Source organism: Dromiciops gliroides, chromosome 2 (assembly GCF_019393635.1).
Source record: "Dromiciops gliroides isolate mDroGli1 chromosome 2, mDroGli1.pri, whole genome shotgun sequence".
Lineage (NCBI taxonomy): Eukaryota > Metazoa > Chordata > Mammalia > Microbiotheria > Microbiotheriidae > Dromiciops > Dromiciops gliroides.
In genome coordinates, this window is record NC_057862.1 from 148,194,592 (window position 1) to 148,218,997 (window position 24,406).

At 43.8% G+C, this 24,406-nt stretch overlaps 1 protein-coding gene across 2 annotated transcripts in view; it reads right to left on the reverse strand.

The window, feature by feature from the left end:
- Window positions 1-363: 363 nt before the first annotated feature.
- RBPMS2 (RNA binding protein, mRNA processing factor 2) overlaps window positions 364-24,406 on the reverse strand; it is a 59,989-nt gene continuing 35,946 nt past the window's right edge. Inside the window, exons 2-8 of one of the 2 annotated variants that reach the window (XM_043985572.1) lie at window positions 17,339-17,416; window positions 16,413-16,451; window positions 15,496-15,558; window positions 15,044-15,194; window positions 13,671-13,819; window positions 2,330-2,399; window positions 364-902 (exon numbers count right to left, since the gene is read on the reverse strand). In XM_043985572.1, coding sequence (XP_043841507.1) covers window positions 2,337-2,399; window positions 13,671-13,819; window positions 15,044-15,194; window positions 15,496-15,558; window positions 16,413-16,451; window positions 17,339-17,416 — 543 coding nt within the window. In that variant the 3' untranslated portion in view covers window positions 364-902; window positions 2,330-2,336. Of the gene's footprint in view, window positions 1,617-2,329; window positions 2,400-13,670; window positions 13,820-15,043; window positions 15,195-15,495; window positions 15,559-16,412; window positions 16,452-17,338; window positions 17,417-24,406 lie in introns of both variants that reach the window. The other variant, XM_043985571.1, reaches the window with a different exon arrangement.

The following is a 24,406-nucleotide window of genomic DNA, read 5'->3' on the forward strand; positions in this document are numbered from 1 at the left end:
ACCATGACAGTCACTCTGCCTAAATATGTTACGTGTGGCCTTTGAGTATCAAGGCAGAATATGGTGTGGGAAAAAGAGAAGCAACAATTTATGCCAGTGGAGAAATGGGGGCTGCTGACCATCCCTAAGCATCTCTATACAGCCCATGCTGACTTAGAAAGCCACATGTTAACATGATTACATTTTACTGTATGCTTATTTATCTTGGTCTATCTCTCAATTACCTTTTCATCTGTTTCTTTGCAATGTTCCAATTTAAGTGAACTGAGTCTTTTCCCCTTCCCTTCACCCTCGAGGACAGTCTCATCCTGGATGGTAGTTTGTACTCCAGGAGGCAAAGAAAGAGGTCAGAGACCAGAGCAGTCACCTTGGATGATAACTTTATTTCGCATTTCATATATTATCCAGTTTCACATTCTCATAGGATCAGCAATGGTAACAGCAACCTATTCTCCAAAGTCTGAATACAAGCGAGACGGCTGTAGGTAATAGGTAAAAGCACTTCAGGACCAAGCAGTAATATGACATATGCTCACAAAAACAAAATGAAATTGCACAATTTTTTTTCCTGCATTTTTTTTAAACTAATGCCTGACAAAAACGGTTATCACTGAAGAATAGAATCTCCTTTCTTCGAGCTTCAAACTAAACATGAACTTATCTGACAGGGCTAACCATTTCTCTTTATTAATTGCACACAAACACACACACGAAATCCTTTATGATGCATAAATATAGCCTTGTTACACATGGTACAAAAATACTTGCACTTTTTTGGTTGTTTGGAAGTTCAGAAAGGAGGACAGCAACTGACAAGGCAGGGAAGGGCACATGCTCCATCAGAAAGTGGAGAGGGGACAACTGTTCTCTGGGGAGAGCCCATCAGGAGAAAGAGGAGGACCCTGAAGCAAAATGTAAGAGAAAACCCAGTGCATCATTGGACAGGTGTTTCCTTCATTTTGCCTATCCTGGGGAAGTGGAAGAAGACTGGGACAAGTAACCATTTCTCAGTTTAAAAGCCAAGTCTTCTCTTCATGGAAGCTAGAGATAATGGGGAAGGGGGGAGGGGGTGTGGAACGATGGACCAGTAAATGGGCCAAAACCTGTTGCTATGGTGACTCTAACGCTAGAACAAACTGTACACTCGCACATACACAAGTTTAAATGTCTTAATTCATGCCAGAAAACATGCAAAATTAAATGTCTTGTTTCCTTGAAGCAGAGCTGCAGAAACAAAACAATATGGGCGGCAGAGGCCTGGAAACAGCTCTGTCCCACAGTTGGCCACAGCCCTGAGCCTCCTTGTCTCAGCCAAGAGACCTTGTGCCCTCTATAGCCAGGCTTTGGGAGAGCCTCTGGGGTAGGGTGGGAATGGGAAGTCAGAATAAAGGAAAGAAAAAAGGGGACAGAAGCCATTAAGTTGGTTTTATAATTCACAGTCTTTGGAGGGTAGGACAGATGGCAGCACCCCACAAGGGCCACCAGAGGTGATAGAAGTGCCGAGCACCAACGCTGGTGCCCACCAAAACCATTTGCAAATTGACTCTATGGCTTTCTCCCCAGCCGGATGCTCCATTGGGGACTCGGGCTGGGGTTTCAAGCTGTTGTGGCAAGACCTGAGAAGGGAAATAGGTGGTAGTTGAGTGGAGACCAGGGTTACTAAAAACAAAAAAGGGGGGCACACCATGACAAAATAATAATGAGTGGGTCTGGTTTTTGTGATAAGCAGCTGGTGAGGCCCAAATTACAACAATAATGATGGCTAGTGTTTATATAACACTTCAAGGTTTCAAAAAAAACTGCTACAAATATTAACTCATTTTATCCTCAACAACCTTGGGAGGTAGGTGATCGTTATTTATCCCCATTTTATATATAAGAAAACCAAGGCTAATGGAAGTTAAATGACTTGCCCAGAGTCACACAGCTTAATAAATATCTGAGGCAGGACTTCAAGTCTTCCTGACTCCAGGTCTAGCACTCTATCCACTGAGCCACTTAATCACCCAATACTGATGGGCAATTCTAATGGAGAGGCTCAGGGCCTAGGCGAACTACTGGGGTTTGAAGGTCAAAAACTCCTTTCTTTTGCTAGAATGCATGAATTCCAGCCCACAGATCCTGAACAGAAGGGAAAGGGAAGGCAGAAGAGGCTGCCGCACCAGAGGTGGAGAGCATCAGCTTATTAACCATCCAATGAAATAAATACAGATCAAGGGCACCAGAGGTTCAACCAGGGTTTGGAATTGGGGGAGAAGAGGGGGCTGGAGAGGAGGGAAGAAGGAAGCAAGAAGAGCATCATTCATCCTTCCTCAAGACTGGCACTTACTGAAGGACTAACAGAATTGACGAGATTTCCATCCTTGTTGTGTGGCTTCAGAGGGAGGGTACCAGCGCATCTGTAAGAGAAACCACACACAGCGAGTGAGAAAATGCCAGGCCAGGATTTATCAGGAAGAAAAATGGGCATGTTGGAACCTGACTAGGCAAGTTGGGAGGGGCTTTAAAAATTTTAGTAATGCCTCATTTTTACATCACTTATTTCTGTATATGAATCTTCCCTCCTCCTACCCCATCCCTACTTCCTTGTAAAAATAAAAAAAAAGTTAAGCAAAAAAAAATAACAGTGATAGTCTGCAATTCTTGAAAATCCCACACACACACACACTTTTGCAGAGAGGAGAAAGAACATTTCATCTTTTATTCTCTGGTTTTTTTATCCTTAGTTAGCTTTTCATCAACATCATAACAGCTGTGTTTTGCTTCATCTCTGTGTTTTACCATGTACTGCTTATGGTCATATAAATCTTCCGTGTTTCTCTGAATCCCTCACCAACAATAGAAGACAACCTTCTAAAGACTAGAGCAAATTATCAAATGAATTCAAAGCCAGTTTTATTGAATTTTATTTGACTTATTTTAGAGTTTCCTCAACTCTAAAATGAAGAGAATCTTTGTCCCATTTACCTCAGTGTAGCTGTGGAGATCAAGCAACAATTTTCTCTCTTGTGTGTGTTTTTTTTTTTTTTTTTTGCAGGGCAATGGGGGTTAAGTGACTTGACCAGGGTCACATAGCTAGTACATGTCAAGTGTCTGAGGCTAGATTTGAACTCAGGTCCTCCTGAATCCAGGATCGGTGCTTTATCCACTGCGCCACCTAGCTGCTCTGACCAAGCAACAATTATAAAAAGCACTTTGTAAAAAAAATTAAAGTCATCACACAAATACAAAAGGCATAAGAAGACTTTTGCCTATCCATCTGCTTTGCACAGTGTGGCTCTCACTTACCCTCTTAACCTAAAAAACCTGGCCCGTAGGGGGCAGCTAGGTGGCTCAGTGGATTAAAGCACTGGCCCTGGATTCAGGAGGACCTGAGTTCAAACCGACCTTAGACACTTGACACTTACTAGCTGTGTGACCTTGGGCAAGTCACTTAACCCTCATTGCCCACACCAAAAAACCCCAGAACAAACAAAAAAACCCAAAAACCTGGCCCGTGAGTGACTTGGAGCTAAGAGACAATGATATGGGATTTGCCCTGTACTGCCCTTGTTTCATTTAATTAAAAGGACTTCATCAGGCTGGACCATATAATAAAGAGAGCAATATTACCTAAATTAATTTACTTATTCAGTGCTATAGCAGACTACCAAGGGATTACTTTAGAGAGCTGGAAAACTATAAAATCCATCAAAGGGTCAAGAATCTCAAAGGAAATAATGAAAGAGTGGGAGGGAAGCAAACCTAGCAATACCAGATACTGAACTATACTACAAAATAATAATCAGGATGATTTGGTAATGGTTAAAAAATAGCGAGGTCAATCTGTGGAACAGTTAAAACATATCTGTTATGTCCCAAGCACTGAACCAAGCACCGGTGATACAAAGAAAGGCAAAAGACAGTGCATGTCCTCAAGGCACTTATGCTCTAATGGGGGAGACAACATGTCAGCAACTATGAACAAACAAGTTATGTACAAAACAAATAGAAAATAATCAATGGAAGGATGTACTGGAATTAAAAGGAACTGGGAAGGGCTTCCTGTGGAAGGTGGAGTTTTAGTTGGGACTTGAAGGAAGCCAAGGAAGTTAGGAGGTCATGAGGAGGGAGAGGATTCTAATCATGAGGGATAGCAGCAGTGAAAATCCCAGAGTCAAGAAATGCAGTGTCTTGTGCAGGGAACAGCAAGTAGACCAGTGTTACAAGTTTGGCAAATACCTGCAGGGTGTTAAGGTGTAAGAAGACTAGAAAGGCCTAGGTCATAAAGGGCTTTGCACACCAAACAGAGGATTTAGGTTGTACAGATTAGATATGCAACATGTGAAAACAACTGAACCTTGTAACTTGGTATTTGATAAGCCCAAAAGCCTCAAGCACTGGGGGAAGAAATTCTATTTGATTTTTTAAAAAAAATCATATGGGAAAACTGTTAAGTTTGACTAAAACTAGATTTAGACAAATAGCTTACACTGTATACCAAGCTAAGCTTCAAATGGGCACATGACTTAGAGACAGAAAGGATGACATGGTAAACAAATTAGAGGAGCAAAGAAGAAATTACCTTTTGGATTTATGGATAGGGGAATAGTCTGGTCAAGTAAAGGATAGAGGGGCAGCTAGGTGGTGCACCGGCCCCAGATTCAGGAGGACCTGAGTTCAAATACAGCCTCAGACACTTGACACTTATTAGCTATGTGACCCTGGGCAAGTCACTGAACCCTCATTGCCCTACCAAAAAAAAAAAAAAAAAAAGAAAAGAAAAGAAAAGAAAAGAAAAAGAAAAAAATAAAAAAAAGTAAGAGAGGATCTGAGAAGATAAAATGAACAATTCTGATTATATAAAACTAAAAAAAAGTATTTTCCCCAATTTTTTGCAGCAAAAGTTTCTCTGATAAAGATATAATTTCATATATATATATATATACACATATATAACCTATATCAGATTACCTGCTGTGTAGGGGAGGGGAGAGAGGGGAGGGTGGGAGAAAAATCTGAAATTGGAAAGCTTATATAAACAAAAGTTGAGAACTATCTTTACATGTAACGGGGAAAAAATACTTTATTAAAAAAAGATAGAATTTCATATATTTATGCAAATATGCATATATACACACACATATAATATACAATACACATGTGTATGTGTGTATATTTTATGTGTCGAACTGATTCAAATTTATAAGAATAAGAACCACTGCCCAATTGAAAACAATCAAAGGATATGAAAAGACAGTTTTCAAACTAAGAAATCCTAGCTATCAACAGTCATATGAAAAATGTTTCAAATCACTAAAAATTAAGGAAAGGAAAATTAAAGCAACTGAAATTCTACCTTATACCCATCAGATTGCCAAAGATGACAAAAAAAATTAAAAATGCAATGTTGGAGGGGCAGCTAGGTGGCTCAGTGGATAGAGTACTGGCCCTTGATATAGGAGGACCTGAGTTCAAATCTGGTCTCAGACACTTGACACTTACTAGCTGTGTGACCTTGGGCAAGTCACTTGACCCTCAATGCCCCATTTAAAAAAAATGCAATGTTGGGAGAGCTGTGAACTGGCCTGGCCAATCTAGAATGCTATTTGGAACTATGCCTGGCAAAAAGTCACTAAACTGTTCACTCTTTGACCCATTACTGCCACTACTCGGCCTATATCCGAATGAGATCACAGAAAGAGGAAAAGGCACCCACACATACAAAAACAAGACAACTCTTTTTGCAGTGGCCAAGAACTGGATATTAAGGGGGTACCCACAAATTGGGGAATGGCTGAATAAATCACAGTATATATAATGGAATATTATTGAACCATAGGAAATGACGAAGCGGACATTGTCAGAGGAACTTGGGAAAACTGACATGAACAATGCAGAGTGAAGTAAGGGGAACCAGGAGGACAATTTATACAATGACAAATATTGCATATTTGTTTGTTTGGTTTTTTTTTGGTGAGGCATTTGGGGTTAAGTGACTTGCCCAGGGTCACACAGCTAGTAAGTGTTAAGTGTCTGAGGCTGGCTTTGAACTCAGGTCCTTCTGAATCCAGGGCCGGTGCTCTATCCACTGTGCCATCTAGCTGCCCCGCATATTTGTTGTTATAAAGACAAACGACTTTGAAAAGACTTAAGAACTCTGATCAGTGCAATGACCAATCCCATTTCAGAGTACCAGGGCAGAAGCACACTACCTGCCTCCCCCAGAAAAATGATAAGACTTAAAATGCAGAATTAGACAATGTGGGAATTTAGTGGGGGGGGGTTTGGATTATGTATATTTATTATAAGGTATTCACTTTTCCGTTCAGGGGTTGGTAAGAAAGAGAGAAGCTAGAGGGATCCTCCCAAAGAGGTAGGGGTGTGTGTGTGTGTGTGTGTGTGTGTGTGTGTGTGTGTGTGTGTGTGTGTGTGTGTGTATAAAATGGAAGATCAGGAGGAACCACAAGAGAGCATAACATCTTTTAAAGTTATATTATGGGGGCAGCTAGGTGGTGCAGTGGATAGAGCACTGGCCCTGGAATCAGGAGGACCTGAGTTCAAATCCAGCCTCAGACACTTAACACCCTGGGCAAGTCACATAACCCCAATTGCCTCATCAAAAAAAAAAAAGCTACATTATGAATGTATTGTATACTTGAAAAGCAAACCCTAGATAGCCTGCTCCCCCAATCTTTTCAATAATATGTATGGAAATAAGCATTTCATTTGGTATTTGGCAAGTACAGAATTTGTAAGATTAATGTTTTAAAAAGGACTGTCTCTCAGCGTTCTCCCTGCACCCTCCTCATTACAATCTTCCTATGCCACCTGAGCAACTGTCAGCGGCAGGTGTGGCTCTAAGTGATTCATCCTGGGGAGCCTGGGCCCTTCACCAGGCTGGCCAGCCTGCCTGCCTGCCTGCAGACGTGGCAATTCTATGACTTGCCTAGAGCCTATATCAGGGGCCCAGCAAACACCCCCCTGTCCAGAAGCCCCACAGCCATAGGCAGAAAACCCCAGCTCACGCTTGACAGGTCAAGCACACGATCCCTGCCCTGAGACTCCAGGGACCTCGCTCTATTTCTCACCCTTTAACTCTATTTTCCATTCTTCCTTCCACCCCCGTCCCATCCCAACATCTGGAATCTGTTCCTTCCCATCCTGACGGCTGTGTGGGAAGAAGCAACTCTACTCCCTCCCCCGTTGCTGAGCTCTGGGATGCCCCTTGACCCTAGGGAACCAACTCAGCTGGAAGCAGGGATGAGATGCCAGAGTCTGTTTCACAAGAAGTGGATGCATCATGAAAACAGCAAGGCTCCGGCCCAACTAGGAAAGCTTCTCCTTTATGCAGCTTGGGGAGCTCTCAGAAGCTCCCCATGATGGCTCTCTTATCCCTCAGCCTCCTAACCCTGGAGAAAGGTGTTACAGCACCACAAGCTGGGGCACCTCTGGGGCTCGGGGTGGGGGGATGGAAAAGAATAAAGAACCAGGGTCTTAGCGCGCCTTAGAGATGATGTGATTTAACCCTTTCATTTTACAGGGGATGATACCAGAAGCCCAGAGTTGTGGGTTCAAGTTGGACTCTAGAAAGAGAAAATGATTTGTCCAAGTACTTATGTCTGATTATAGAACTAGAACTGAGCCTAGAACTGAGCTCTCACTACTGTACAAGGCCACCTCTAGCTGCCTTGAAAGCAATGGTCCGTGCTCTCTTCCCTTCCCCTCCCCTCCAGCCTAAACTCTTCTACGAAGGGCGACCTTCTCGGTCTATCACGTACAGGCTGAAGAAATCCTTGATCCCCAATCTGAGAGGCTGGGACTGGAGAACCTTCTTCAATGCTTCATCTAGGCTTGCACAAGCAGGCAGAGGCCTAGGAAGAGTTCTTTGAGGTCGCTTTTGTATCTCTCACATCCCTTTCTCTACCCTAGCTCAGAGCACTAAGGAAAAGAAGATTCTAGCCTCCCGACTTCCTGGGCCAGGCTAAAGAAGGACCTAGGTAGTATAGAGGACAGAGTGCTAGGCCCGGAGTCAGGAAGACCCGAGTTCAAATCCATCCTCAGACACTATTAACTGTGTGACCTTGGACAAGTTACTTAACCTCTGTGTAAATTTCCTCACAGCTTTAAAATTAGAATAATAACAGCATCTCTTTCCCAGGCTTGTTGTGAGGACTAAATGAGATAAGATTTGTAAGACACTTAACACAGAGCTTTGCATAGTAGGCATTATATAGATGTTAGCTATCATCATCATTATTGTTGTTAGTGAAGACCAGGGCCCTCCCTAGGGAAGGAGGCAGACCAGATCTAGCAGGGAACACCATAAATATAATCACCTCAGACTTTTATAAGTTTCCCATTTAATTAGGATAAGGAGGACACAAAATGAACACTTCCCAACTCTGCTGGTGAAGACTGGTATTTTACCCTACACAAAAAGGAGGATCCAAAAGGGTAGATGTGGGATAAAGTGGACAATACAAGAACAATCTACACCACGAAGAACAATAATGTAAGGGGAAAAAACCAGAAAGACATCACATGGAAAGAACAATCTAAACCATGAATGTAATAGTGTAAAGGAAAAAAAATAGACATTGATGCAATGATCAATCAGGACTTCCAGGGAACTCACAATATGTCAAGGACAAAGAGAAAGGCCCCATAAAACCAAAGTAGTATTCAAAGCAGTGCTTTTTGCGGTTACAGAAAACTGGGGGATCAAGTGTGCATCCGTCGACTGGATGGCTACACACATTGTACATGAATGTGATACAAGACTCTGCTGTTAAAAAAAAAAAGATGACTATAGAGAAGCATAAGAAGACTTATATGAATGGATACAAAGTAAAGAAAGCAGAGGCAGAAAAACAATATACACAGTGACTATAATCATGTAAATGGAAATAACAGAAATAATAAAACCAAAACTGAATGCTTCAAATTATAATGATCATGCTTGGCTCCAAAGAAGAGAAATGAGAAAATACCTCCTTCCCTTCTCCCCTCCTCTCCCCACATTTTTTACTAAAGTCGGGAATCAAAGGTGTAGAACACAATACGTGTCAAATCTGACAAATTGGCTAGTTTTGCCAATCTTTTCCTTCTTTCTTTTCTATTTTTTTTTGGCAGGGCAATGGGGGTTAAGTGACTTGCCCAAGGTCACACAGCTAGTAAGTGTCAAATGTCTGAGGCCAGATTTGAACTCAGGAACTCCTGAATCCAGGGCTGGTGCTTTATCTACTACGCCACCTAGCCACCCCCCTTTCTTTTCTATTTTGTTGAAAGGGCAGGAGGAGAGGGGTTCATTGGGAAATGATGGTGATTTTTTTTTTTGAAAAGTGTCAATAAACATTTTATTTTAAGAGAAAGGCAGGATCTCTGGCTTGGATAAAGTATAAAACTCCCAGGCTGCCAATACTAACCTGAAAGGGAAATGGGAGAGAAGGGGGAAGGATTCCTGAGTGACTGGGAGGCTACCCCACAAAGCGTAACAAATTTGGCTTTGTCAATCTAGAAAGACAAGGCTAAACATTATTTGCAATGGAGAACCAACCAAGGAGGCAATCCTGTTTAACAGGACCAAAACAAAGATGCCTACTGTCCCTACTTCTCTGACACAATATTAGAAATGAAACTGCAAAAGGACATGAAAAAATAAATTAAACGGATTAAATGCTGGAAGGAGAATAAAATATCATGATATGCAAATATATTCATGTACCTAGAAAACTCAAGGAAATCAATAATAATGAAAAACCTTCAGTGAAGTAGAGCATGTTAAAACCTCCAGAAATAATATTCCTGACTTGGTAATAAAGAGTTAGAAGAGACAATAAAAGCTCCCATTTTCCAAGGTGTGTATGTGCACGTGTGTCTTCTCCAACGTGAAGGGCAAGACTAGGAAACAGAGTTCTCTATCCAGACCAGAATCACCCAGAGACACCAGCAGGCTACCTAATCCTCTGTGCAGTTGGGTGGGGCTAGCCATGACACTTCATTTGCAGCTGCTGGGTTCTCTTGAAAGGTCATCTCCTTGGACACTGAGCACTTGAAAAGCTCTAGGTTACTTCCCCTGGTGTGTGTCTTCTAAGCCCAGAAGCTCCCTTCCACCAAGACAGCCAAGCTTGATGGTTCACTCTACCCGCAATCTCCGAGGCAGGTCATACTGATGATTCAAGTGGGGATGATGAGCCCACAGGTATTAGGAGAGAGGAGGCAGAACAGCTGTTCTCCCATCTGAGAAGGGGGCCCCTCAAAATAAGGGAAACACGCTGAGATACCCAGGTAGACAACGTAAGCTCATACAACCTAGAGCTGGAATAGGAATTTAGAGGTCCTCTAATTCAACCTCCTCACTTTACAGAAGAGGAAACTGAGGCAGTGATTGATCACACAGGTAGTTAATCAAAGACCTGGAATTCTTTTTTTGTTGTTGTTTTTGTTTGTTTGTTTATTTGTCTTTTGGTGGGGTAATGGGGGTTAAGTGACTTACCCAGGGTCACACAGCTAGTACGTGTCAAGTGTCTGAGGCTGGATTTGAACTCAGGTCCTCCTGACTCCAGGGCCTATGCTTTATCCACTGCACCACCTAGCTTCCCCCAGACCTGGAATTCTAACTTAGGTTCTACCTCCAAATTCAGTCTTCTTTCCACTAGAGCCTGTTGTATCCCTAGAAGAAAGGGAAAATCCTCCTTCCTGCCTGGCAGTTTTTTTTTGGTTGGGCAATGAGGGCTAAGTGACTTGCCCAGGGTCACATAGCTAGAAAGTGTCTGAGACTGGATTTGAACTCAGGTCCTCCTGAATCTAGGGCTGGTACTTTTTCCTCCCTGCCTGGTATTTTTAAACACCTCTTTAAAGAGAAACAAAGACTGTATATCTGTCCTTTCATTTGGTCCTAAGAGTCGGTTATACAGCTGAAGAAATTCAGCTCAGAAGGGTTTAATGATTTGCTGAAGTCATGCATCTAGTTAGTGCTGAGGCCTGCTGACTCCTGGCCTCCAGCCCCATCATTATAGATGATGCTAGTATTGCCAATAGATGCCCAAACCTCTTGCTGTCTTAACTCCTTGGAATGCTCTTCCTAGGCCCCAGTTTCAGGTTTTTAAATAATCTGGACAACATAACCTTAGCTGGGAACTGGGTTCTAGTCCTTCTCACTATGAGGTGGGCGTCCTGTGGAAGGGACTCAAGAGGTGGGCATTGAGGGCTGAAGAGGACATATGGATTCATTAAGTGGAGCTCTGTGGTTCAGTTGATGTCTCTTCCCGCCCCCCCCCCCCAGCAGTTCTTGGAGAGGAGAGTAATGTTTAACTACACAGGTTTTATTGGTAAGCTATTTGCTGCCTAGGTTGTAACTGCTTAGGACGTAGGTAACAGCCAGGCCTGGGAGCAGAGGGCACAGGTGGGAGGGAGAGCTTAAGAGACCTCAGAGTCACCACCCAAAGATGGAGGGATGGGGATGCCAGTACAAACCAGGCCAGCAGCCTAGGCCAGCCAGGGAGGACACTGGAGGTGCAATGGAGGCAAAGGGGAAGCAGTGAATTTGGAGTCAAAGAGCCTGAGGTTGCACTCCAGCCTTTCCATTTCTTATATATTCTATAACTTGACTCCTTAGGGTCTCCGTTTCCTTATCTGTAAGATAGGTGGCAGGCAAGACCAGAGGTGTCAAACATGTACCACAATACTCCTGAGTACAGCTGGAATCATATTAAAACGCAGTTGGGAAATATTTAACAAAATAAATAGAAATACAACCTAACTCAGATAAAGCTAATATATGGTTTTCTAAGTCAACATACAGCCAAAAGGAATGTTATGTTTTTAAGTGGCCCCTGTTTCTATTTGGGTTTGCCTCCACTAGACTAAATATAAGTTCCTTTCTTTCTCTAAATCCTATACAACATCCTAAAAAACATGGGGGAGAGATTATATCACCAGCCCTCAGAATCTAGCTCTGAAGGAGACTGTCAATTCAGCAGAGCAAACACACTCTACCTACCACTTCCCAGCACTGCCAGTTTACACGACCCTGGGAATTTCTGACTACCACTTGGAGGGTAAGGGGTGGTTAGGAAAGAGGGTATTCAGCTTCAACTGATCCATCCCTGATAAGGTAGTTGCCTATTGTATTAGTCAGCTAAATTGGTCTGTCTCCAGTCTAATGCCTCTCCCCTCTCCAAAATGTTATCTCTGTAGCTTTTAAAAGTATTCGTTCATAAAACACAGATATAACCATGTTGTTCTTGTTGTTCATTCGTTTCAATTGTGTCCAACTCTTTGTGACCCTATTTGGGGTTTTCTTGGCAAAGATACTGGAGTGGTTTACCATGTCCTTCTCCTCATCGTTTTACAGATGAGGAAACTGAGGCAAACAGGGTTAAGTGACTTGCTCAGGGTCACACAGCTAGTAAGTATATGAGGCCAGACCTGAACTCAGGAAGATGAAGCACAGAGATCTAGCCACTGGGCCACCTAGCTACCCATGCTGCTCCCCATTCAAAAATCTTCTACAGCTTTCAGGACAAAATACAAAACCCTCAGGTTATCATTTAAAGCCCCCCACAATGTGACTCTCCCCTACCTACCATCCTAGTACCATGTCCCATTTTTCCTAACATGCTTTCCCACATTGAGCCACATGACATTCCAATAGCCCTCAGCTGTGTCTCTGCACAGGTGACTGATTATGCCTCCATGCCTGGAAATTTCTGTCTTTCAAAGTCTTTCTCTTCCTTCAAAGACACAGCTTGGGTGCCATGTTGGATAGAAGGCCTCTCTTGGGTCCTTCCAAACTGAAAGAAGGACATGCTGTATCCCTCAACACAGCACACCTTAAAAGGCAAGCACCCTGTCTTTGTATCCTTGGTGCCTACTACAGTATTGTGCACCCAGTAGACACTTAATAATCGTCTGCTGAATTAAGTCAGAATGTTAGGGGTTGGAAGGAACTTGAGTGTTCAAATTCAATGTCTTCATTTTATATGAAAAGTGACTTCAGTCCAGAGAAATGAAGTCAACTGAGGTCACACAGCTTTTTAGTGACAAGGCTAGGACTAGAATCCAGGTCCTCAAACAATCTGCTTTCTACCATACAAACTTTCTTTACCCCAAACTTTCATAGGCTCAGTGAAAGTCAGAGGTCAGGGGAATGATGCCCACAGGCTACCTCTTTAGCCATCACCAGCTTCAATTCCCAGAAGCCTTTGCAGATTTATTTCACTTGTCCCCAAAATCTACTCCCCTCTTCTTTCTTTACCTTCTGTGCACTTCTAATTCTGAAACCATACATGCTAAGGTTAAGCTATGGCATACTAGCGATAGAACATCATCTAGTATAACCCAGAGTACAGTCAAAACATTAAAAAAAAAAGACTAATCATGGCACAACAATCTTATCCACGACAGCCTTATGAGCTGGTCTCCAAAGGAAGAAGTAAGCAGAGTTCGCTCTCATCTCTCCATCTTCCCCAAGTGTATTGGGAGCTGCAGGGAAGGCTTCAGTGACATCCTGTCTGCCAGCTGGCCCTTGCCCTGGGTCTCAGAGTATGTGTATGTGTGTGACCTTGCTGGAAGGTAGCACTCATAAAATCAGTAATTTTGCTAATCTACAGCCATTAGCCCTCTTTTTCCCATTATTATGGGACTGTCCCCCATCCTATTGATAGTGCCCCAGGATAGGACCTTACCTGAGCATGCAGGGCAGCAGCAGCAGCAGCAGCAGCTGGGTAGGTGAATGCAGCATGTGGGATGGCAGGGGTCAGTTCCGTAGTGTACAGTGGGTAAGGGGCCCAGGCCTCCGGAGAAGCAGGGATCAGAGCAGCTCCTGTCAGGTCATCTAGACGAGACACATACCATCCCCCATCCCACCCCCATACTTTATTGTCTCCTCTTCTTACCGGGCCCCCCTGTTGTGCTCCAAGGTCCCTTAGAGCAAAGCTTCTTAAACTGTGGGTTGTGACCCCTTATGGGCCTCCCCCCCATCCCATCTAAGAATAGCCAAGGGAGATTTAGTGGAAGAGGTAAGAGAGACTTGAGCCCAAAGACTCATACTTCCCCCACCAATAGGTAAGCTGAGGATCCAGAATCTAATCTTGTTTTTGTTTTGGGGGTGGGGTTCTCCTGGCAAAGATACAATAGTTTGATATTTCCTTCTACAGGCTCATTTTACAGATAAGGAAATTGAGGCAGGGTTAAGTGACTTGCCCAGGGTCACCCAGCCAAGTGTCTGAGGCCAGAGTTGACTCAGGAAGACTCATCTTCCTGACTACAGGCCCAGAGATCTATCTAGTACCACCTAGCTGTCCAGAATCTAATGTAGAAGCTCATATACTACCAGCCAAAGAAAGGCTGGAGGGTGGGGGGGGGCCACCCGGGGAAGGAAACCAACTATTTGGGCATTCAGTGATGGGAACCTGGAAGCAGAGCCTTAACTAGGATACAACTTTGCCCCAAGGTGACAAATTTAAAGAGCTTCTTAGTGTGTGTATTCTTTTTTTATTTTTATAGTGAGGCAATTGGGGTTAAGTGACTTGCCCAAGATCACACAGCTAGTGAGTGTCAAGTGTCTGAGGCTAGATTTGAACTCAGGTCCTCCTGAATCTAGGCCTGGTGCTTTATCCACTGCACCGCCTAGCTGCCCCCCAACTAATTATTTTTGTTAAGAATACACACACTAGGAGGCAGCTAGGTGGTGCAGTGGATAAAGCACCAGGCCTAGATTCAGGAGGACCTGAGTTCAAATCTAGCCTCAGACACTTGACACTCACTAGCTGTGTGACCTTGGGCAAGTCACTTAACCCTCATTGCCCCCCCCCCAAAGAATAATTAGTTAAAAGAGCAAAGTAGTCTTCTTACTTCAGTGCTTTTCCCAACTCCTCATGGGAGCCACTCCAGCCACCACAGCTTAAGCCCAGGGATCTCCTCCCCCAACAAAGACTCTAGGCACAAGAATTCTCCATCACAGCTCTGGCTGTGGATTGAGGGTCCTATCCAAAAAATCTAACCTGGGACAGCTCCCCTGGCTCTCACATGAAGGTGAATAGCGTTAGTCCATACTTACAGGGATCCCGGGCGATGAAGTGTGCGCCCAGCGCAGGGTGAATGCTAGTGGGATTTGGTGTGGCCATAAGTTTGCTCTTTGCCATTTTGGTGTTGGCTTTGGCAAACTCTAACCTTAAGGTCTGTGGATTCTCGGGGTCGAAACGAATACCCTGTAGGATGGGGAAGAGACTATGTCACTCTGGGATACCCAGATTTCTGGCCTAGAGGGGTAGAGGAGAGTACCTAAGAGAGAGCACAGAGGGAACTCCCCCCTGCCAGGATCCCAACCTTACTAATGGTTCCCCCCAGGTTCCAATCTTGGGCAGATGAAGATAATGGAGGCACTGAAGACAGATGCTTGAGGCCAGCTCTTGAAGGTGCACCTCAATGCTTGTGCATATGTATTCTAAGGGCTGGGAGGGGAGGTAGGCCAGCCCTTTCCCCCCTGGGACCCCATCTCTGGGTACTCACGTTCAATGCATTTTTGGCTGCTTCTGCGCCAGCACGGCTGTCAAAAGTCACAAAACCTACGGGCTAGAAGAAAGTATCCTTGAGTTTCACATCTCTGTCATCCAAAAGACAGCAATGGTACAACTCTTGCAAAGGGAAAAGAAGGGAAGGGCAGTCCTGTCTCCTCCTACTCCTTTAATCCCTGCTCATCAGACTCACTCCTCATGTAGATGCACAAGGCTCAGAGCCCCCGCCACTGTCAGCTTTGTTAGGAAGGGGTCTTCTAAAGATTTTAGAAACCTCTTCCATGCAAGTGCCTGAAATTCCTCCATTTGAGTTTCATTCTCCTTTATGTTAGGAATGACCCTCTGCCTGAAGACCTTCTTGGGGGGGACAATACATGAAATGATTAGCATGGGGGAGTTTATTAGACATCTGCCTCTGACAGGAGGAGCTCTGGATAGCAGAAAGGCAGCAGGGAGGAGGCAAGTGCAGTTCACAGAAGGGACAGGGAGGGCATGCACCCTTGGAGACACTTTGCAAAAGGTCCAGACCTCTTTGGGCACTAGGAGCTGGGGGGCAGCTTCTCTGAGAACTGAGAAGTAGAGATATTGCCTTATACAGTACATGCTGAGGGGCTGAGGACACGCATGATCTAGCTGAAGGACAAGGGGCCTCTGATCGACAGGAATGAACACAAGAAACTAACACTTGCTCTTCTTACTCATCTCAGTCAAGGGTGGAGGCCTGGTCCAAAGTCTGGAGTGCATGTGGGGCAGCCTTTTAAATTCAACACTCAGACCTTGCCAGCAATGGGGAGACCAGCTCCAAGTTCTGAACAGAGTTAAAGGCTGTTGGGGGAGGAGGACGGGGGTGGAGCCAGGAGACAGAAGGGGGGGAGAGGGAGAGGGAGAAAAGGCAGTATGAGAGAGAGATACCTGTTTAGATGTGAGCTTGATCAGTGACCCTTCATACCCCTGTGGAGAGAAATCATGACTGAGATCGGAGTTTTCCATCTTCCCCTGTACAATCATTAACGAGAGGCCACAAGCTTTCCCTCAAGCCCTCCCCATCTTCTTCCCAAATTATATGGATATCTTGATTACTTCTACTTACCTGATCCTACCCATGTTTAAAAGCCCGCCTCTTTGGGCAGCCTTTCTGAACTTCCCCACCACATAGCGGTTTTATTTTCATCAGAACTGCTGGGACAACCTGAACTACTGAAACATTCTATTATATCCTTTTGGCTACTGGAGGGGAAACCAAGGCCCAGAAAAGTGGAGTAAATTAGCCAAATCAACATAGAAAGTTAGTGGCAAGGCAGGAATAAATATCAGTATATTCCCCCCCCCCTGCCGAATCTTTCTTTTTCCCCCGAATTAAAAAAAAATTTTATTTAATTTTTTAATTTATGGAATAAACCATTTCTATATAATAAAAAGATCACTGCATGTAAAACTGCAGACCTATTATTTACAACTCATTATTCCTTTTAAATATATAATAGTTATCAAGTAAATTTCCTTATTTCTCCCCTTCCCCCCAACTTAGAAATGGCTACTATTAGACAAATAGGTATATAGGTGTAAAATTATTCTATACACTTTTATCAGTTCTTTTTCTGGATGTAAATAGCATTTCTTCATACATCCTTTATAGTTCATTTGGGTATTTATAATAGTCAGAATAACTTAGTGGCTCATAGTCCAACCCTCCATTTTAATTCTGTGTGTATCTCTCATTCTTCAATTTCCATCTTGATGTTCCCTTCTTCTACTTCTCCCACTGTTATAATCCAATAGAGAATTTTCTCTTTCAGTACAAAGGACAGACGATGCCTCCTTCAGGCGAATGGACTTACCTTAAATGGCCGGAAGAGAAGATAGAGTTCTCTCGGTTTGATGTCCACAGGGAGACCACTGACAAACAGTGTCCGGACCTGCAAGGAGAATCATCACCAAGCATTAGGCATTGGACAGGGGAGTCAGAGAGGAAAGGAATTCTCACTTCGGGCAGAGGAAATGGAAGAAAACTAGAGAAATTCAATGTTAATGGAGTCATTCTGTATCCTGTTCATGGAGAACATGAATTTTATTTTTACATCATTTAAGTTTTCACATCCATGATTTCATTTTATCTTGTAAGGAAAACAAGTGTTCTCCTTTTTATGAAGAGATTGAGTCTAAGGGGTTAAATGAACTCTAGACTTGCAAAACTTCCCCCGCCCCCCCCATGTCAGAAAATTTCACTTTGTTTTTAGAGTTTTGTTGATGGCTTAAAAAAAAAAAAAGTCATTCATTTCCCAATATACACAACCCATAGAATACTCCCTTTTAACAAAGAAAAGTAGTCAACCTTCTTGAGAGTAAGGCCCACTTCATTTTTGTCTTTGTACTTCCAGCATCTAGCACATGGGAAGCATTTACAAAAGGCCCGTTTATTAACAAAACCAACTGACGCAAGTTTGTTGGGTTTTTTCTTAATTACAAAACTCTCACTGGGATGCTGGTGATATAGCAGGAAGCGATGAAGAAAAATAAGACATTGATAAAACATTAACTCAAAAAACCCCCCCAAAAAACCCAGCAACTACAGATGATGGTGTTTGCAACATTCTGTACCTATAGCTTAAAATTTGAAACTGCTTTCTCCGAAGTTACCAGTGTTCTCTTAACTGCTAGGCAGCCAGATCCAGCCTCAGACACTAACTAGCTGTGTGACCCTGGGCAAGTCACCTAACCCTGTTTGCCTCAGTTTCCTCATATGTATAATCAGCTGGAGAAGGAAATGGCAAATGGCTTCATTATCACTGCCAAGAAATGGGGTCATGAAGACTTGGACAAGACTGAAATGTCTGAACAAACAGAATGATTGCCTTTCCAAAATCATGATCTTTCTTGATTTCTCTGTAGCCTTTGACTACATAATCTCTTCTCTTTAGGGTTCCACGACAGGAGGAGAACTAGGAGACCTAGGCCCACTCTCAGTCTCCTTTGCTGCATCATCATCCAGGTCCTACTCACTAACTTTGGGTGTTGCTCAAGGCTCTGTTCTGGTCCCTCTTCTTCTCTCCCTTTGTACTATTTCACTTGGTGATCTCATTATCTCTCATGATGATGATTCTCAGATCTATTTATCCAGCCCTGACCTCTCTCTCCAACCCATTCTCACATCTCCAGTTGCACATTTAACAGACAACTTAAACTCAACATAAACATTTCAGTTAGGGGCAGCTAGATGGCACAGTGGATAGAGCACCAGCTCTGGATTCGGGAGGACCTGAGTTCAAATCGGACCTCAGACACTTAACACTTACTAGCTGTGTGACCCTGGGCAAGTCACTTAACCCCTTGCCTCACCAAAAAAACCCAAACCAAACCAAACCAAACCAAAACATTTCAGTTAAACTCAGCTCATCTTTCCCCCCAAACCCCCTCCCTTTTCATACCTTCCCTATTATATCCTTCCAGACTCACCACCTTAGTGACACCCTCAAGCCTTTACTTTGGCTCCCATATCCAATCTGTTGCCAAGTTGGGTTTTGTCTCTGTTTATAACATCTCTCATCTATGCCCCCTATTCTCCTCTGACGCTGCCAGCACTCAGGACCTCATACCTCAACTATTGCCAGCTGGCTGATCTCCCTGCCTCGACTCTCCCCTTCTAGTCCATCCCCGACTCAGCTCTTCCTAGAGTGCAGTTCCCTTCCCACCTCCCTTAAGGAAACACCAATGGCTCTGTCACCTCCAGGACAGAGTAGAAAATGTTCTCCATGCACTAACCCCATGCATTTTCACTGCCTGTCACCCATGCCTAGCACTCTCTCCCCTCATCTCAAGCTCCCAGCTTCCTTCAAGTCTTTTTTATTTCTTTGTACTTCTAACTTAGCCCAGTGTCCGCCAATAATAAATGTTTGCTTGGTACAAGATAGTTCCAAAGGACTCATGATGGAAAATGCTCTCCAAATCCAGAAAAAAAAAAGAAATGTGGAATATAGATGTAGACGGAACCATACTATTTCTTTTGTTTTGGGTGCTGTTGTTTTTCTTTTTTTGAGGTTTTTCCTTTTTGCTCTGATTCCTCTCTTATAATATGACTAGTGTAGACATATATTTAATATTATTATACATATATAACCTATATCAAATTACCTGCTGTCTTGGGGAGAGGGGGAGGGAGAAAAATTTGAAATCTTATGAAAACAAATGTTGAAAGCTATCTCTACATGTAACTGGAAAATAACAAAATACTTTTATTTTTAAAAATATTAACAAGTGTTTGCTGATCTGACTAATCTGCCTCTCTCTCTCTCTTTTTTTTTGGGGGGATGGGGCAGGGCAATGAGGCTTAAGTGACTTGCCCAGGGTCACACAGCTAGTGTCAAGTGTCTGAGGCTGGATTTGAACTCAGGTCCTCCTGAATCCAAGGCCAGTGCTTTATCTACTGAGCCACCTAGCTGCCCCTCCTGCCTCTCTTTTGAGGAGGGAATTATTTAATCATCTTCCAGAGCCAAGGATCGATCGCTGCATTTCATCTGAGATCAGCTCACCTTTTAGTGCTATTCTTATTTATATGATTGTAGTCATGATGTGTGGGGCAGCTAGGTGGCACAGTGGATAGAATGTCAGGTCTGGAATCAGGAAGACTTCTTTCTGAATTCAAATCTGGCCTCAGACACTGTCTGTGTGACTCTGGGAAAGTCACTTAACCCCGTTTGCCTCAGTTTACTTATCTGGTGAATGAGCTGGAGAAGAACATGGCAAACCACTCCACCATCATTGCCAAGAAAACTCCAAACGGGGTCATGGAGAGTCGGACACTGAACAACAAGAAGTTATCGTGTGTACTATTATTTCCATTTTCCTCTCCATGCAAGATATCACCCAAACTGTCCCATGTTTCTCTGAATTCACATTCGTTTCTTATAAGCACAATAATGTCCCATCACATTCTGTGTTCATCAGTCCCCAATCAGCAAGTACCCACTTCATTTATATTCTCTGCTACCACAAAGCCCTGTTGGGAATATTCTGGTATCTGAGGGACACCTGTCTTTCAACCCATCAATCCTTTTGTTCTGTTATTATATCACTTCCTCAGGTCCCAGCTCCCTTCCCTCCCCTTCCCATTAAGCCAGTCCTTGTAACAAAACTGTGGAATAGCAGGATCACCAGAAGTGACTCTAAAACGGACACAATAACTGCCGTAATCGTATTCTTTCTGCATTGGCGATCTGGTCATTAAACTAGGGTGTGGATGTTTTATGTTGAGTCACATCTCTGCAAACTCCCCCATTTTACTATAAACTTTTAAAAATCAAGAATATGAACAGTTACCATTATTTTCAATATTTAATGGCCAAGACGACTGATAATCGGTTGAGTCGGTTATTACTCAATATTCAGTAATAAGTCAGTTTTGGGGACACTTGATGTATTTTGACCAACCCCTGATACTCCCTGGCATTCTCTGACTGAATGAGACACAGAGGCCAGTCTGCTGCTTGGGATCTTTTTACTCTTACAGTTATTCTCCTATAGAACCCCTTTAGATTGCTTTGAAAAACCCTGAGGTTTTACAGAATGTGGGTTTTAGATGCTACAGGAGACTATGCTGCTTCCCCCCCCCCAAGGCAATTGGGGTTAAGTGACTTGCCCAGGGTCACACAGCTAGTAAGTGTCAAATGTCTGAGGCCAGATTTGAACTCAGGTCCTCCTGAATCCTGGGCTGGTGCCTTATCTACTGTGCCACCTAGCTGCCCCTGCCCTCTCCTTTTGATAGGGAGGGAAACATGTCCTGTGGTCGAGTAATTTGGGGACCACAGAGACTGGTTAGCTGTACCCTGGCTAACACGCTGTGCTGTCACAAACAGGTAAAGATGGATGCTGTGCCTAGGTCAATGGAATGTCACCACAAGGTTCTATGCCTTCCTCCCTTCCATCTTTTGCTCCCTCCCTACCCATCCCTACCCATCCCATCCCCAGCAACATCAAACTTTGTTCTTTGAGTAACAACAGAAGTTGGAGCCCTCTAGCCTGCCACAGTGTGGTTTCTCAGAATTGATAGTTGTCACCTGGGAAGGCCAAAGTCTCCTCCCCCTTCCCCAAGGGGGAACTGGGAAGTTAGGAGGGGGGAGGCAAATCAGAAGTACCAAAATTCAACCTCATTGTTTTACTGAAGATGTCTCAAGAAGGTTTCCTGTTCTCTTCCCTCCTTTGCCTTTCTTTGCATCTCCAGGGCCTAGTACAGTGCCTCACATGCAGTAGGCACTTAATAAATGTTTATTGACTGACAGACAAGGCTGATTTGTCAGTTTGTTTTGCTTAACGCTACTCTGTTACAATAAAGGACTACTGGGAAATTATAGTGATGAAACAACAACCAAAAAAGGCAATAGTTTGTTTTTGTAAGAACAAGACTACAAGACGTACAAACTCCTCCCAGGCCTCTGCAGCAAAATTGGCAGGAGCACCATTGGTAGAAAAAAAGTAAGTTCCAGCTCTCACACAGGTCAGGGCCTGGAAACAATTGCTGGCAGATCCTCAGGCTCTACACAGACACCCAGAGCCAGCCTCACAGGTATTTGCCTACATAGCATAGTTTTAGGGGACCCCTGAGAATCCCCTGAAACCTGCCTGACATTTTACCCCAAATCATCTCTTCAGAGTCAGCACTGCTTTTAAAATTAAACAGCAGGGGCAGCTAGGTGGCGCAGTGGATAGAGCACTGGCCCTGGAGTGAGGGGGACCTAAGTTCAAATCCAGCCCCAGACACTAAACACTTACTGGCTGTGTGACCCTGGGCAAGTCACTTAACCCTCATTGCCCCCGCAAAAAATAAAATAAACAGATCTGAGAGGGATCAATGATATCTTAGTCAATCACCCAATAACACTGCTCTCCTCTAAGATAACTGATAAAACACAGGAGAACTAGGCACCAAAGAAAACCTTTGGTTTTGTCAAGAACCATCTCTGCATAGGGCCTGAAGGAATATCGAGTCACATTTAAGAAACATACTTCCGAAGTTCATGTCCTTTCCCAGTTTGGGGTACCATTCTGCTAAGGGCTTACCAGAAATGCCATCCACTGCCTGTAGCGACTCCTGCTTTCTGAAGTACATCCCACCTCATCCCTACCACAGTCCAGCGGACAGCAAGGGAAATCAAGTGACCATGAGTTAAAAGCCTTCTCTGCTCCATTACCTAGTTTTCCTAGGTCTGGCTCTGAAAAGAAATCCTAGGGTTCAAGGGCATGGCTATACTCCATCTCAAAGCTCCCAGTTCAATATTCCAGCCCCTCTGGAATCACAGGATGTAAGAACTGGAAATAATCTCCAAGGGATAGTCCAGCTGTGCTCTGCACATTAGGAAACCAAGGCAGAGAGAGATGGGGAGGAAGGGAGGGAGGAGGGAGAGAGCAGGAACAGCACTCTGTTGAATCTGATGATTTCAATTCAGATGCCCACTCTGCCACATACTCCCTGTACTACCTCGGTCAAACTGTTCTCTTAACTTCTGTATCCTTTTCTTTTCTGCAGGGCAGTGAGGGTTAAGTGACTTGTCCAGGGTCACACAGCTAGTAAGTGTTGAGTGTCTGAGGCCAAATTTGAACTCAGATCCTCCTGAATCCAGGGCCAGTGCTCTATCCACTGCGCCACCTAGCTGCCCCTGTATCCTTTTCTAGGAAAGGAAGTTATAGAGGAAAAGGGGCAACAACCCCCTCCCCAACACCTCTGGAAGCAAGTAACAAGGGAGGGAGATGAAATATCCACCTGCTGGTAGCTTCCAAATTTATTCTTGTTTAATAGGTGCACTAAAGCTCTGTCATTTCAATTTGCCTAAGAAATATGTCCCCCTCAAATTTTGATGCCCTGAGAAAGCTCTAATCACCATGCCTTAATCAATGTGATAGCCTCCAAATTTTCTTTCAGCTCTAAAATTCTAGGGCAAATGACCTACCTAAGTTCACACAGATAGTTTGTGACAGAACCAGCCCAGATCTCCAGAAGGTTATACTCTACATTTTCTTTGATTCTTGAAGGGATCCAGCTCAACTCTGGCCTCTAACGCCAATCACAAGTGCAGGTTATAAATGTTAAGCAGGATGGGAGAGTAACGTGGAGGGTCTAGGTGAGCACTGGGGAACTGCCAAATATCCCAGGAATTCATCCCGGAGCTGCCCAGTTCCAGCTTACTGCTTCATTCACTGAAAACCTGAATCTGCACTGCCTATGGGCAACAGGATGGGTCAGCCTTCAGAAGAGCCAATGAGACAAACAGGGTTTATTTCCTGCCCTCAAGGGAACTTCAGCCTAACCTGCATGCAGATAAACCAGTTAAAATGCTACAAAGGTGGGACAGCTAGGTGGCACAGCGGATAGAGCACCAGCCCTGGATTCAGGAGGACCTGAGGTTCAAATCTGGCCTCAGACACTTGACAGTTACTAGCTGTGTGACCCTGAGCGAGTCACTTAACACCAATTGCCTCACTTAAAAAAAAAAAAAAAGATGCTACAAAGGTGGGCAAGGGGGCTAGCTGATTTGGGTGTACTTGAGTGGGGAAGGGTGGTATTTGGAGAGAGGCAAGGTCATGGCTAATCTCCTGAGCAAGGTCAGTCCAAAGTTATGTGTGTAAGACAGTGTTTAAAATAACTATTTTTAATGACACTACAGTGAGGTAGGCAGAGGTCTGTAGTAATATAGCCATAAAGACTGGATTCCTGATAAGCAGATTCCCTCTATCAATGCAGATCAAGTCAGTGAGCATTTAAGCACCTACTGAGTACTGCCTGACTCTTCTTCTGCAACTTCCAGTCTTAAGAGAATGGTCTTGATCACTGAGAAGTTGTGACTTACTCAGGGTCAAAAGGGGGGGAAAAAAGTCAAATGTGTCAGACTTGAACCCAAGTCTTCCTGGCTAGGAGGCCA